The 13,646-nt window shown below is 45.0% G+C and overlaps 2 protein-coding genes and 1 non-coding gene across 3 annotated transcripts; all 3 read left to right on the top strand.

Moving 5' to 3' along the window:
• Positions 1-1,018: 1,018 nt before the first annotated feature.
• Positions 1,019-1,270, top strand: THITE_2042291 (uncharacterized protein; the record flags this gene model as incomplete). Its single annotated transcript, XM_003648953.1, has 1 exon — positions 1,019-1,270. A coding segment is annotated over one exon (252 nt), but the record flags the coding sequence as incomplete, so codon positions are not given.
• A 7,070-nt stretch (positions 1,271-8,340) lies between these two features.
• On the top strand, positions 8,341-8,421 carry THITE_t3. The gene has a single exon. It is a non-coding gene; the product is annotated as a tRNA-Glu (tRNA).
• A 2,030-nt stretch (positions 8,422-10,451) lies between these two features.
• On the top strand, positions 10,452-13,332 carry THITE_2107105 (uncharacterized protein). Its single transcript, XM_003648954.1, has 4 exons — positions 10,452-10,850; positions 10,927-11,836; positions 11,903-12,097; positions 12,159-13,332. Exons 1-4 carry the CDS (start codon positions 10,627-10,629, stop codon positions 13,092-13,094), a joined length of 2,265 nt encoding a protein of 754 aa, XP_003649002.1. The 5' UTR covers positions 10,452-10,626; the 3' UTR covers positions 13,095-13,332.
• The last annotated feature ends 314 nt before the right edge of the window (positions 13,333-13,646 follow it).

The raw sequence follows: 13,646 nt of genomic DNA on the forward strand, positions 1-13,646 counted from the left end.
CGATAATCTAGGTAGCTAGAAACGTAAGCTCTACTTCGCTTTATACGTCGAAGGTATATTAGACGCCGTTGTAGATATAAAAAGTGTATACTAGGCTATTGTAAGGAACAACATTGCTTGCCTGATCACTATTGTCGAAGGATAGTGTATTAGACACCTTCTTTAGTATAGCCTAAAGGAGGATATCTAGGCGATAGTATAGAACCTTATATAGTAGACCTAGGATGACGTTGTAGACAACAAATATATATAGATAACGACGACTATATAATAGAAGCCTAGCGGTAAGGAACTAATGACGAAGATACTAATAGAGGATAAGTATAAGCTACCTACTAAGCAAGAGTTCTATACGCTATCCTATAGTATTGAGAAACTAGACGATATCCTATATATTAAGTTAGTAGTAGAGGTAAGCGTCTATAGTAGGGACAAATAGTATATAGAAGAGATAAAGGTACTATTAGACAAGTATAACGTCTTCTATAACTATAGCATTGTCTCTATACTAGAGGATTAGAAGATAAGAATTCTATTTATCGATAGATAGTAGAATTAGCTTAAGCCTATTTAAGTTTACCCGCTAAGCGCTAAAGACCAAGTGATCGTCGACGAAGAATATAATAAACTATATATATAAGGAAAGATGGACTTTATAGACTAGCCAACCCCTATCGTTTACTTGGTCTTTGTAGTCTACTATATAGTTGCTAAAAAAACGAAAGGCAGAGCTATAGTAGACCTTTGGCCCCTAAATACATTGGTGGTACTAGATGTATACCCGTTGCCCAACTAAGACGATATTATAAATATAATAATAGGTAATATAATCTTTATAGTATTCGACGCCTCTAGATTTTTCTTCTAGCTTCTAGTCGTAGAAGAATACTATAACTATATAGTGGTTATTAGTCCTAGAGGTTTAGAACGCTTGAACGTTATACTAATAGGATTTAAAAACTCGTTAGCTTTTATATAGCGCTTTATAGACTACTTGTTCTATAAGTATAAGCACTTTGTATATACCTATATCGATAACATTATTATCGTTAGTAAGAATATAGAGGAGTACCTCAAGTACGTTAAGACGGTTCTTAATATCCTCGATAAGGTATATATTTATATTTTAGTAGAAAAATCCTTTATAGCCTACTTGTCAGTAAGACTGTTTAGCTATATAGTCAATGGCGAAAGAGTAGCTAAGATAGACAATAGGATCATCGTATTTAAGAAACTCAAGTTCCTTAATACCTTTAAGACCTTAGAGTAGTACCTTAGTATAGCTAGATAGCTATATAAAGGTATTTTATAGTATATAGTAAAAACGTAGCCTCTATAGGATTGTAAAACTAAGCTCCTTACCTAAGGGAGAGTAAGTGGAGACCTTCCTATCGCTAAGTCGAAGAATACTAGGAAAGCATTTACTTCGAACGCTAAATTCGAGTTTATACCAATGGAACTAGAGTCCTTTAGATTGCTATAGGAACATCTATACGAGTAGTACTTTCTATATTATTATTGTCCTAATAAGCCGCTATTTATTAAGCTCGACGTAAGTGGCAAGGGATATAGAGCAATCGTCTTTCAACTCTATAGCGAATAGGATAGTACTAGTATCCTTAGCTAAGATATCCTAAGTAGCGAGATCTAGCCTATTATATTCTTGTCCCGCCTAACTTCCAACGTAGAAAGAAAGTATAGGAGTATAGAAGTAGAAGTCGCTACTATTGTATAGGTAGTTAGGAAGCTCTAAAAAATAGTATAGTTAAACTAATACCCTATAAACATCTTGATAGACTATATAGCAACTAGAGGCATTATAAAGTATATATCTCTTACTACTATAGACCTTATAAAGGCTAACCTAAAGCTCGCCAACGCTATAAACTAGCTATCCTAGTTTGACCTTAACATTTTCTATATACTAGGAAAGCTTAATGTTGTACTAGACGCTTTATTACGTTTGCCGACCTTTGAGAAAGACGCTTCTAACGAAACCTAAGATACTACTAACGAACTAGAGGATATTTGGTTCGCTACCTAGATTAATACCAAGGAATACTATACTATAGACATTAGTACCTTTGAACTAGTTATTAGTAACAAGTTTAAAGCTAAGCTAACTATAGTTTACCCTAACGACCATTAGTATAATAAGATTATTAGGAGTCTCTATAATATAGAAGAACAAGCTAAGAAGATCGCTAAGTAGAGAGAACGTAAAGAGCGAGAAGGAAAGCTACGAAGAAAGTAGTATCGAAAGCTATAGCTTAGACCCTATAAACTAAAGGACGGTCTCCTCTACTACGTCGACTACGAAGGAGCGAGGAAGCTTTATATCCCTAGTAGCTATATTAAGAACATTCTTACTATTGTATATAACAATATTTACTACTTTAGTATAGACAATATAATAGTAAACCTCTTAGCATTTACATTTAACTAAAAGTGCTAGATAGTATATAAATACGTTTGGCATTGCCCTATATATAGAGAGAACTAGACTTTAAGAGAACCGAAGCCTAGAGACCTTTAGCCAATTTAGATACCGCTATAGCCTTTCTATACTATTACTATAGATTTTATCGTCGGTTTACCTACTATACTTTTCGAAGGGACATTGTAGTCAATGAAAAAGTATCTAATCCTCAATGCTATATATACTATTACCTATAAGTTTAGTAAGAAGAAGCTTCTTATAGCTAGAAACGACAAAATATTAGTAGAGAAATAGGCTATTATAATCTTTAGAGCATTGACGTATATAGATTAGGGACTCCTAGCGTAAATTATTAGCGACTAAGATACTAAGTTTACCTCTGACCTATAGAAGGAAATCTTTTATATCTTAGGCGTTAGCCTCCTTTTCTCGATAGCCTATTATCCCTAGATAGACAGTTAGTTAGAGAGGACAAACTAGACAGTAGAAATCGCTATCTATATAGAAGCTATAGAAAAACTAGGAACGCTATAGCCTCTACTTCTCTTTGCGTTATAGTATAACCTTAATAATATATTTGTAGTTACTATCGGAAGATCGTTGAACAAGTTGGTATATAGCTTTAAACTACGCTCTATCCTAGATATACTTTACTATAAGAAGGGCACTGTTGCCTCCGCTAAAGCTATTAGTATCCTTAGATAGTAGTATTAGGAGGAAGCAGTAGAACGGATTGATTATATAGGCGCTATTACAAAGATATATTACAACGATAAGTATATACCTACTAAGTTCGAAGTAGGAGACACTATTTATTTACAACTATATAATGGATACTATCTCCTAGGAAAGCCTAAACGAAAGTGGTCGCTATAGTAGGTAGGACTATTTAAAATTGTCTATAAAATCGATAGGAACGTCTATAAGCTTAACTTTCTAGCTAGTTAGAAAGTCTATCCTATAGTTTCAGTTTCTTAGTTATAGAAACTAGATTAGGGGAAAGACCCCTTTAGCTATAACGTAGAGCCCCCTAGCCCTATAATCGTTGATAGAGACGAGTATTAGGAAATCGAGAGAATTGTATAACGATATATTATTTAGAGGAATCGAAGACCTAAGGTCGAGTATCTAGTATAATAGAAAGGATTTACTACTAAGGACGACTAGTAGATCCTATATATCTAGCTTATTGACAGTGCTAAGGAATTTGTCGAAGAGTATAAAAAGGTATACTCTATCGACTAGGAGAAGGAACACTATAACAAGGGTATTACTACTAAGGAATAAGAAGAAGTGAAGGAGATTCTTCGATCTTAGAACTGAGTTGTCGTCGAGCTACTATAGAGGAAGGGTAGCGACTATTGATAGCTATATTATTATTAACTTTTCCTTTCCTTCTTTCCTATTTCTTTCTCTTCCTTTCGTTTATTTATACTTTCCTTATTAGAATACGTTTATTTTAGTATATCTATTACCGCTATACTACTATTAGATATATAAGCGCTATCCTCTATCTTATAGATCTCTTGGTTTTTCCTCTTTTTACCCTTTACTTAGATATTACTAACGCTTTTAGTTATAAAACCGTAGTTATTTAGTTCGTTAAGTACTTTGCTTATCCTAGTTTTCCTATATATAGAGTTGCTATTGACCTTAACCTATAAATGGTTAGAGAAAGCTATCCTATTGCTATAAAGGTATAGGGCTTTGAGCCTCGAAGGTATAATGTTCTATTCTCTAGCTATTACTAGATAGCAACATTGTTTATCGGCTATAGGCACTATACTATTATTTTTATTTACTTTTAGAACGGCCTAACGTAGGCTACTATAATTTCCTTTCTCTTTATATATTAACCTCAATATATCTATCTTCCTTAACAATTCTTTATTATAGTCATTTATATTCACTATATAATTGATCGTTAGACCTTCTTATTATTAAGCTATATATATTTATATAAGCTGCTGTTAGTCGATATACATTTATACTATATTTGTAAGTCAAGACAATCCGCTATATATTCTTATAGTATCTATATCAACGATAGAGGCAACTATATAGTCGATTCTCTTAGTTCGCTAACGTTATTGAGTAGCGAAGCGCTTAAATACGATTATATCGATATTATAGAGGGAGATACTCGACTAGCCTTTGTCGTTTATAAGATGCCTCTCTATATAAGAAAGACATCTACTAAAGGCTATACTACTAATACCTAGAAGAGGGAGAGCGCCTAACTTATAGCTAAGTAAATAAGAGGAGTAAAGAAAATCGACAATATACTTAGCGTTCCCTCGTATACTTTAGGAGCTTCTACGTCCTATTAGGCTATTATTAAAGACGTTGCTACTAGAACTATTTACAATAACGAAATGACGGCTACTAAAGAAGCTAATATAGCTAAAGTAATCTAAAATAGCTTAGAGACTATTTATAAGAAGCGATAGTAGAATATTACTATAGACCCTATTATAGTATCTAACAATGAATAGGAAGTCTATAAGGACTATAACGAAGTACTAGATAGCGACGCTATATAAGAGCGTTTAGAAACTCTCTTAACTTATAAGTATATAGAAGGAGAGTAGCCTCTATAATGTATATTAGGGATTAAGTATCTAGAAACTAGCAACGTCTTTTTCGCTAGTATATAGCGTTAGGAAGTCTAGTAAGCTCTATATATTACGTTAGAAGACGAGGCTACTACAATTAACGATAACCTAGACGTCTCTAACGACGATAGTGCCGATTACACTAATAATAAAGAGGATATAGCGACTAAGCTATATTGTATCCTAGAGCTTTAGGAAACCTATATATTACATAGGTACTCTTAGCGTCTAACTAGAGCTATAAACAAATATATCGCTACTATAAGCGAAGTACTTGCTTATATATATATAGATTTTAGTTATAATGACGAATATATAGCTAAGCTAGCGATATAATTCGCTAGGTTCTACTGTATAGTCCCGAAGAAGGATTTTAGTAATAAGCTTACTAGCTTTATATACAACTTATATATTTAGAGGATTAAGGGTATAATCAAGAGAGCCCTTAAAGAGTTCTAAGAGATAGATATAGTTATAGTAAGCTGTATACCGACTATAATAGAAATCTTTATATTACATTACATCTTGCCTAAAGGCGAGGGCAACCCTTCTATAAACGTAATATTAGTAGAGCTTAGATTAGCCTATTACAATAACGCCTAAGCTATAGATATAGCGAGTAGTACTAGCTATATAGTCACTGTGAACAATAACGCTATTAAATCTCTATAAGTAGATATAAAAGTAGTATAAGCGTTGACTAAGGATCTACTCTAATTCGCTTAGAAGTACTAAGTCTATATTAAAGAAGTCGAAAAAACTATAATAGAATTAACAAAGTTCATTAGTATATTGGAAGTAAATAGTAAAGCTAGTAACCTAGATCCTAGTAGTCTTGTCTTCTAAGGCGACCTTGATAATATATATTATTATTGGATAGTAAAGATTAGTGACCTATAGCTAGTGTACAATAAGACTATAATAGATCTCCGTTATAAGAACAACGCTCTTTTAGAGAAGATCGACCTTACTACCTAAACGATAGTAAACCTATACGATAGCATTTATATAGGACTAATATAGCGTATATAGGACATTGAGCGCTATTTAGTAGTTATCGAGACCTAAGCTACTACAATAGACTTACCTACTATAAAGGTAGCTATTATAAAATAAGCTAGAATATCTATTTAGACCGTTAGCTACTATAAAGTAGTATCTAAGATCGTTTATATTGCAACTACAACTATAGTATATATCGTTAAAGCTATATAGTTGCCTATATAGAAGACGTTGAGTAAGACACCTATAGCTAAAGCTATGCTATTGGTCGTACTAGCAACGTTGGCTAAGACGCTATAGAGTTAATGTAACAACGATACTTAATCGACGTTAAAAGCTAAAACTATTGAAGTTATAGGCAGTAAGTACTAGAGAAAAGTAATAATCGACGATAAACTGTAAAAGACGTTAACGTGTCCTTCTAAGAAAGTTAAGAAGACATTTATATCCGTTGAACGTAGAGTAGCTATAAAGACGTTGAAGGTAGCTAGGGACGACTTATACATTAGCGATAGTATCGTCGACCTAGACAAGTGGAACAAATAAATAGGTAAATCGCAACGGAGGACCTTACTATAGACTAGGATAACGGATATAGAAATCCTATATAGGGTATAATGTAGATTAGTTTTCTTCCTTTCTATATACTCCTTTATTCTATATTAAGTTCTATAATGATGGCGAGGACACTATCTTTTTCTTCTTGTCCTTAGGCACTTGTTATATACAACTGTGGCAAGGGCACCTATAACCGTACTACGGTCAGGGGTAACGAGCGTTCCCTTAAAAAAGGGAACCTTGTTTGCAACCCCTTTGTAGAACAGTAGACTGTATTAATATACTTTTGTAATATATACTAGTGTTTAGGAGTGCCGCCTTATTAGCTGACGAGGCTGAGAGGCATTGATCTTTCTCACCTTTATACGTTTACCGCTAGATGGTCACCGAGCACTATCTGCGTGTAATATTAAGGAAGTCTAGAAGGTGGTGGCTTAGTAGGAAAGAAACGTCGCCCTATAGGCAATAAGAGCTAAATATAGGATTTATAGCTATAGAATTCTATAGTATTAAAGAGTATTAGCTAAAGAAGAAGATATAATAGATATATAAATATACGCTAAGACGTTTATCTATCTAATATAATATACTATACTTAGTATACTCGATATCTATTAGGCTAAAATTATATAATACAATGGTTATACTACCTAAATATAGGTTAGCAATAGTCTATAAAGTACTAATGAAGAGAGCGATGTAACCTATAAGAGGCAACTAGCTAGTTAGAATAGGAAGTTCTATAGCATTATACTATATATTATATAGTGTATTATAGGCTAGGGAACAACGACGCTAATAACAAGTAGTAGCATAGGAAATATAAGAAGTATAAGGAGCCCCGTTAGAACAGGTATAAAACTTAGAAAGTAGCTTATACTAATAGCAACGACTATAGAACGTAGTCTATAAACTAGGGGGGCATCGAATAGGAGGCATTTTAGCGATAGGAAGCTTAAGTATAACTGAGTAGAAAGGAGAAAAGGAAGAGAGAGAGGAAGAGCAAAAGGAGCGGAAAGGAGGAAAAGGGGTAGTAACAGGGGTGTAATAGGGGTATAAGCGAGGTAGAGAAAGGAGGAAAAGGGGTAGAACAGGGGAGGAAGTATACAAGCCAATAGGAGGGGAGCACGAAAATCACTAATAGGCCTATACCCTATAACAGTTATTTGTTAAGCCTAAAGAGGAGGAGTGCAAAGGCAAATAGGTGAGGAGCAGTAACAATTAGTTAAGGAACACCCCCGTTTTATAGCTAAATGGAGGATCGCACTACCTGCCTAGTTCTGTAGTATATATATTAGACTGGTCGTGTTTTGAAACCAGGTCCGTAAGGTACCTTAGCTGTAAAAGTCTTTCTTAAGTCCAGACTGCAAGGGCGTTGTAGTGCAGAAGCATCTATCATGAAAGCCAACCAGACGATGCTGGGCGTTCCGGAGTCGATCAACAGAGGACGACGTGCCTGACTTCAAACCCGACTTCGGCTTCGATAATGTTTCAGTATGTTGTGCGTCGTACTGTTCCCAGAAACAGTACCTGACTGCCGTCCGTGTTGGCTGGGCAGGGAGGTCCTCGGCAGCCATCGGCCCGTTGACTGTTTGCATTGGGAAGCCGCAGGGCACTCCGCTCCTTCCATCCCAATGGCCCTCATCAACCCTTCCTTCCCCGAGAGTCTGAAGCAACTCATAAATGAGTTCCTGCTTACAACGACCAACAAACAGCACCTCAAGCACCCCTCTGGTGTATCGGTTAACATATCGGATTCTCATATAGAGTGTTCCGATGCGCGGGGTTCGACTCCCCGGGGGGGTGAGACCATTTTTTGCTCATCCTCTACGGTGTGTTTACTCGTCCCTGGTTGCTGTTCTAAGTCAACCATTACCCGAGAGCTAAATAAAGAATTCTACTGCCACCTGTTCGTTCCTCACAGAGAGGTGCGAAACTCCCGGACAGCACCTAACCACCGGATGGACAACACACGGCTTGGGTAGTCTTGCCGCCGCAGTCTCCCGCAAAACGTCAACTTGCTTCAGCATTTGGACAGCATTGCAAACACAACGGCAGCCTATCCGGCCTACCTACGACGAGACCCTACCTTGCTTACAACGAGAGACAAGGCAGCCTGGAGAGACGACAGCGGTGCTTTGCGGCCCCTTGTCACTCCTTCAATCAACAACAGCGACATGTCGCGATCCCAAAGCGGAAACCGGCCTCCGATAAGGAGATATACAGGAGAGGTGGATAGGTATATACTCGCCGCCCACGACACAAAAATAATAACAACAAGAACTAGTGCTAGGGGCCTACGACCACGGCTTCTCTACCATGATGCTGCAACCGGACTTTGAAGTCCTTGCTGCTGGATTTGAAGGGTTGTTGCAGCAGTTTCAGCCTTGTTGCCAATCTACCGGCGGTGGATCAAGGTGCTCGGCTGGTGTAGGCTCTAGAGACCCTCAACAACAGCATGGCGGCACTATGACAGGACGTCGCAGCACTAGGGGAGGATGTGCGACGCATCGAACACAGGCTGGATACGAGTGAGCATCAACGAGACCGCACGTCTCATCGACACCACGGTGACGCGGCACGAACACCCCGCTGGAACCTCTTCGGGCTGTCAGGACTGGACAAGACATCCCACAGTTTCCGGCTTGCGTCTCGGTCATCGCGGCCATGAAGAGTGCCACGCTCAACACAGTCTTGGGGGCATCGGGTAGGCCAACTCCGGGTATGGTGGTAGGAAGACGCAGGCTTTTGATGTTGGCGATCAGCGTTGTTATGCAGCAAGGTCTGCTCACAATTACGCCCTGGCATCTCCGTGGACTCGACGAGGCGAATCACCGGCTATAATCTTGGTCCTCCTTCAATGTCTCCGTCAGAGAGACACCAGAGTACTGTGGTACCAGCAGGTGTACAGAATACACAGATCCTGCATGCGCGATGGATAAGTGCCGATTCGGTCTTAAGCCGCAACTTGAGAGGGTGACATCTTCCAGCTCAACCATGATGATGCTCATCGTGGACACCTGGATGTGGTCCCGATATCCTGTTGGGGCAGCCACGTTGCAACCCTAACCCTCTTTCCAATCAACCCCTGTCCTAGGAGATGTGCAGACACGAGCTGCAGCGCCGTTCTTGGCAACGTGCCGGTCTCCCGGCGTGCTGAGCCGATCTAGTGAATGCAGTGTAGCCGAAAAGGTGTGAGGAGCCGACCATTGGATCATTGAAGAGAACGAAACGTGTCTGAGAAAACGGTCCCGTTGACGTGGCCGCTTTTCCTCCTGCGGACACAAGCTGCAGCCCAGAACAATTCCATGGCGTTCAATAGTGTACTGACTCCACAGGCCATGCACAGGCGGCCGAAAGTGCTCCAGTGCGGCTGGAAAATTGGAATCGATAAGCTGGTGTGGCAGGCCAATCAGACGCAGCGAGATTCGATGGCGTTCAATGGGAAAAGCTCACTCGCACTTGTTGGACCCGGACCCTGCGGATACGAAGTGAATGACAGGGACCAACGAGCTGGGAATCTGGATCTGCCTGTGCGGGATGTGCCTGGGAGGTCACATCGTCCGATGCAGCCCAGCCCAGCCCAACCATCGCGGCTGATGAGCGCCCAGCCTGCTAACGTTAGCTGCAAGCTGCCGAGAGGGGGATGGGGGGGCCGCATGGAAAATGGAAAAGAAGAAGAAAAAAAAAGGACAAGCAGTGCCCACCATGCGCCGGGCTGGCAAGTACTCGCGATAGCTCGTGAGCCTCCTCCTGTCCGACCTCGACCGTTGCGGTCTCCGACGCTCGCTTGTCCTCGTCCTTCCCGGCTTTCGCAGTTTGCGTGCCACGAGGCAGAATCCGGCCCGGACTCGGTAGTCTGGGTTGTCGAGAGCACGTCAGACCGCCCGCCGGCCTGGCTCTCTGTTGCCGCAATTGGGGCCCGCGTCCGCTCGTTCGGCTCTCTTTATTTGCTCGGTATTCCCTAATCTAATGTTTTGAATTATATTCACTACCCATCATCGACCCGTCATGAGAGCGAGGGCACCCGTCCTTGCCGGCCTGCTGTCCCTCGCGGCGCAGACCGGCAGGGCCGATCCGACATGGCCCGCCGCAACCGACCACATGGAGGAGATCGTCTACCAGCTGCAGGGCTTCCGGGGCAGTCTGTTCAACGACATCATCACGCCCTGCGACAACGAGGCCGCCGGCCCGGGCCGCATCACGGCGAGCGAGTGGCTGCGTGTCGGTTTCCAGTGCGTGCTGTGCCTGCTTCTCTCTCCTTTCTTTCTCTCTCCCCCGCCGTGACGGCCGATGCTGACGCCTCCCCAGTGACATGGCACCGCACAACAAGTACTTCGGCACCAACGGTGTCGACGGCTCGCTGCAGTTCGAGCTCAACGACGGCGAGAACACGGGCCCCGGCCACGCCACGACCCTCAAGTTCTTGGCCAACTACCTGTCGAGCCGGTCCAGCCTGGCCGACTTGATTGCCGCCGGCGTGTACGCCTCGGTCCGCTCATGCGGCGGCCCCGTCGTCCCCCTGAGATTGGGTCGCGTCGATGCCACCGAGGGCGGCAATGGCGTTCCCCAGCCCCAGAACTCCATTGGTACCTTCATATCGCAGTTCGACCGCATGGGCTTCAACGCGACCGAGATGATCCAGCTGGTGGCGTGCGGCCACACCCTCGGGTCCGTCCACAGCCCCGAGTTCCCCGAAATCGTCCCCGCCGCTACCGGCCAGATCTCCTTCGACTCGTCCAACGCCGTCTACGACAACAAGGTGGTCACCGAGTATGTCGCCGGCAACACGACCAACCCGCTCGTCGTCGGCGCCTCCATCGCCGTCGGCCGCAACTCGGACGGCAGGATCTTCGGCTCGGACGGCAATGTCACCATCCGCGCCATGGCCGATCCTACCGTCTACCGCAACACGTGCCAGGCCCTGCTCCAGCGCATGATCGAAGTTGTCCCCGCCGGCGTCACGCTCACCCCCGACCCGATCGCCCCCTATGCCGTCAAGCCGGTCGGCATGCAGTTGACCCTCAACGACGGCGCCGCGACTCTCCTCCTGAGCGGGTACATCCGGGTCCGGACCACGGAGCTTCCCGCCAGTTCCATCACGAACGTCGTGCTGACCTGGAAGGACCGCAACGGCGGCAACAGCTGCGGTTCGTCCGCCACTTGCTCCGTGACGGCTACCTTACAGGGCGTCGCGAACGGGTTCGACGATACCTTCGGCGTAAGTCTCTTTTGGTCACGACCCGGATAGACTGCGTTTTGGCGCGCGGTGCTGACGGCCCCTTAGTTCTTCCCCATCCAAGCGACAATCCCGGTTGCGTCGGGCATCTCGTCCTTCACTCTCGTTCTCAATTTCAACGACGGCACCAGCAAGAGCTACGACAACAACGGGAACTCGTACCCGATGTCTGATGCCGTGATCCTCCAGAAGCCTCAGAGCTGCCTGCTCCAGGGATCTGGCGCCCTCACTGTCTCCGCTCTCGTCAGTTTTGTTTTCCCCCCCCGTAGCCTGACGGCTTGCGTCATGCTAACCGGCGACTCAGGTCCGCAACGACATTGTGGGACTCCCCGTCAACCTGGGCGTTTCCTATCTGGTCCCCCGCAACACGACCGACGGTAACCCCGTCCCGGCGCTGACCCAGGCCAACATCACCATGACCGCGGGCGATTGCGTCGGCCAGTACACGTTCTACACGGCAAGCTTCACCATCTATGGCGGCCTGAGCTACAACGCCAGGCTCAGCGTGACGGCCGGATCCGGCGCCACCGCCTACTCGGACGACTTCATCAAGGCCAGCGACCTCTCCGGCACTTGCGGCACGTTCTCCGGCAGTGCTACCTGCGCCAACGTCACCGTCTCGTCCACCTCCTCCCTCCCGACCTCCACGACCTCGAGTTCCACTAGTGTTTCGGCCACCACCACCACCACCACCACCAGCTCAACGGCTGCCCCAACGCCGACCATCAAGACGAATGTCGGTGGTTACGTCTTTGTCAGCTGCTGGACTGAGGGGACGGGTGTGCGCGCGCTCAGCGAGGCCTCGTTCGCCTACGATAGCATGACGCTCGAGTCCTGCATGGCCAACTGCACTGGGTTCGACTACTGGGCCACCGAGTACGGCAGGGAGTGCTACTGCGGGAACAGCCTGGCGTCGAGCAGCGCCCAGGCGCCCAACGGGGACTGCAGCATGCTCTGCGCCGGCGACCCCAGCGAGTTCTGCGGCGCCGGTAACCGTCTGGAGCTGTACTCGACCACTGCGACCCGGACGACGTCTGCCACCCCGACACCGACCGCAACACTCGCCGTCAAGCCTACGGTGGGCGACTACGTCTTTGTCGGCTGCCAGACCGAGGCGACGTCCCAGCGGGCGCTGTCGGAGAAGACCTACGCCGACGACTCGATGACGCTGGAGTCGTGCGCCGCGTTCTGCGCCGGCTTCACCTACTTCGGTACCGAGTACGGCCGCGAGTGTGAGTAACCCTGCGCTATATCTATATCCCGTTTCTATGTGGGAAGCAAATAGCACTAACAGATGCGACAGGCTACTGCGGCAACAGCCTGAACGACGGCAGCGTCTCGGCTGCTGCCACCGACTGCAACATGGTGTGCGCCGGAGATGCCTACGAGTACTGCGGCGCGGGCAACCGGCTGGAGCTCTACAAGGTCGGTAGCGCGTCCTCTACATCTAGCGCACCCGCCACCACCACCACCGCCGCCCGCGCCCGGAAGCCGACCGTCTCCCCCTTCACCTACGGGGGCTGCTGGACCGAGGGCAACGGCGCGCGCGCGCTGCAGGCCAAGTCGTACGTGTCGGGCGACAACATGACGCTCGAGTCCTGCGCGGCCTTCTGCGCCGACTACAAGTACTTCGGCGCCGAGTACTCGGGCGAGTGCTACTGCGGCGACGCGCTGCAGGCGGGCGCGGCCAACGTCACCGGCACGGACCAGGCCGACTGCTCCATGACCTGCTCGGGCGACCCGCTCGAGTACTGCGGCGGGCCGAACCGCCTCGAGCTGTACGTGCAGCCGG

Source organism: Thermothielavioides terrestris, chromosome 1 (genome assembly GCF_000226115.1).
Source record: "Thermothielavioides terrestris NRRL 8126 chromosome 1, complete sequence".
NCBI classification, from domain to species: Eukaryota; Fungi; Ascomycota; class Sordariomycetes; order Sordariales; family Chaetomiaceae; genus Thermothielavioides; species Thermothielavioides terrestris.

Bases quoted from the DNA above. Each gene is read 5' to 3' on its own strand.
- THITE_2107105 (XM_003648954.1), top strand. From the start codon at position 10,627: ATGAGAGCGAGGGCACCCGTCCTTGCCGGCCTGCTGTCCCTCGCGGCG. The intron at 11,837-11,902 runs GTAAGTCTCTTT...ACGGCCCCTTAG, and splicing joins GGTTCGACGATACCTTCGGC to TTCTTCCCCATCCAAGCGAC. The intron at 12,098-12,158 runs GTCAGTTTTGTT...CCGGCGACTCAG, and splicing joins CCCTCACTGTCTCCGCTCTC to GTCCGCAACGACATTGTGGG.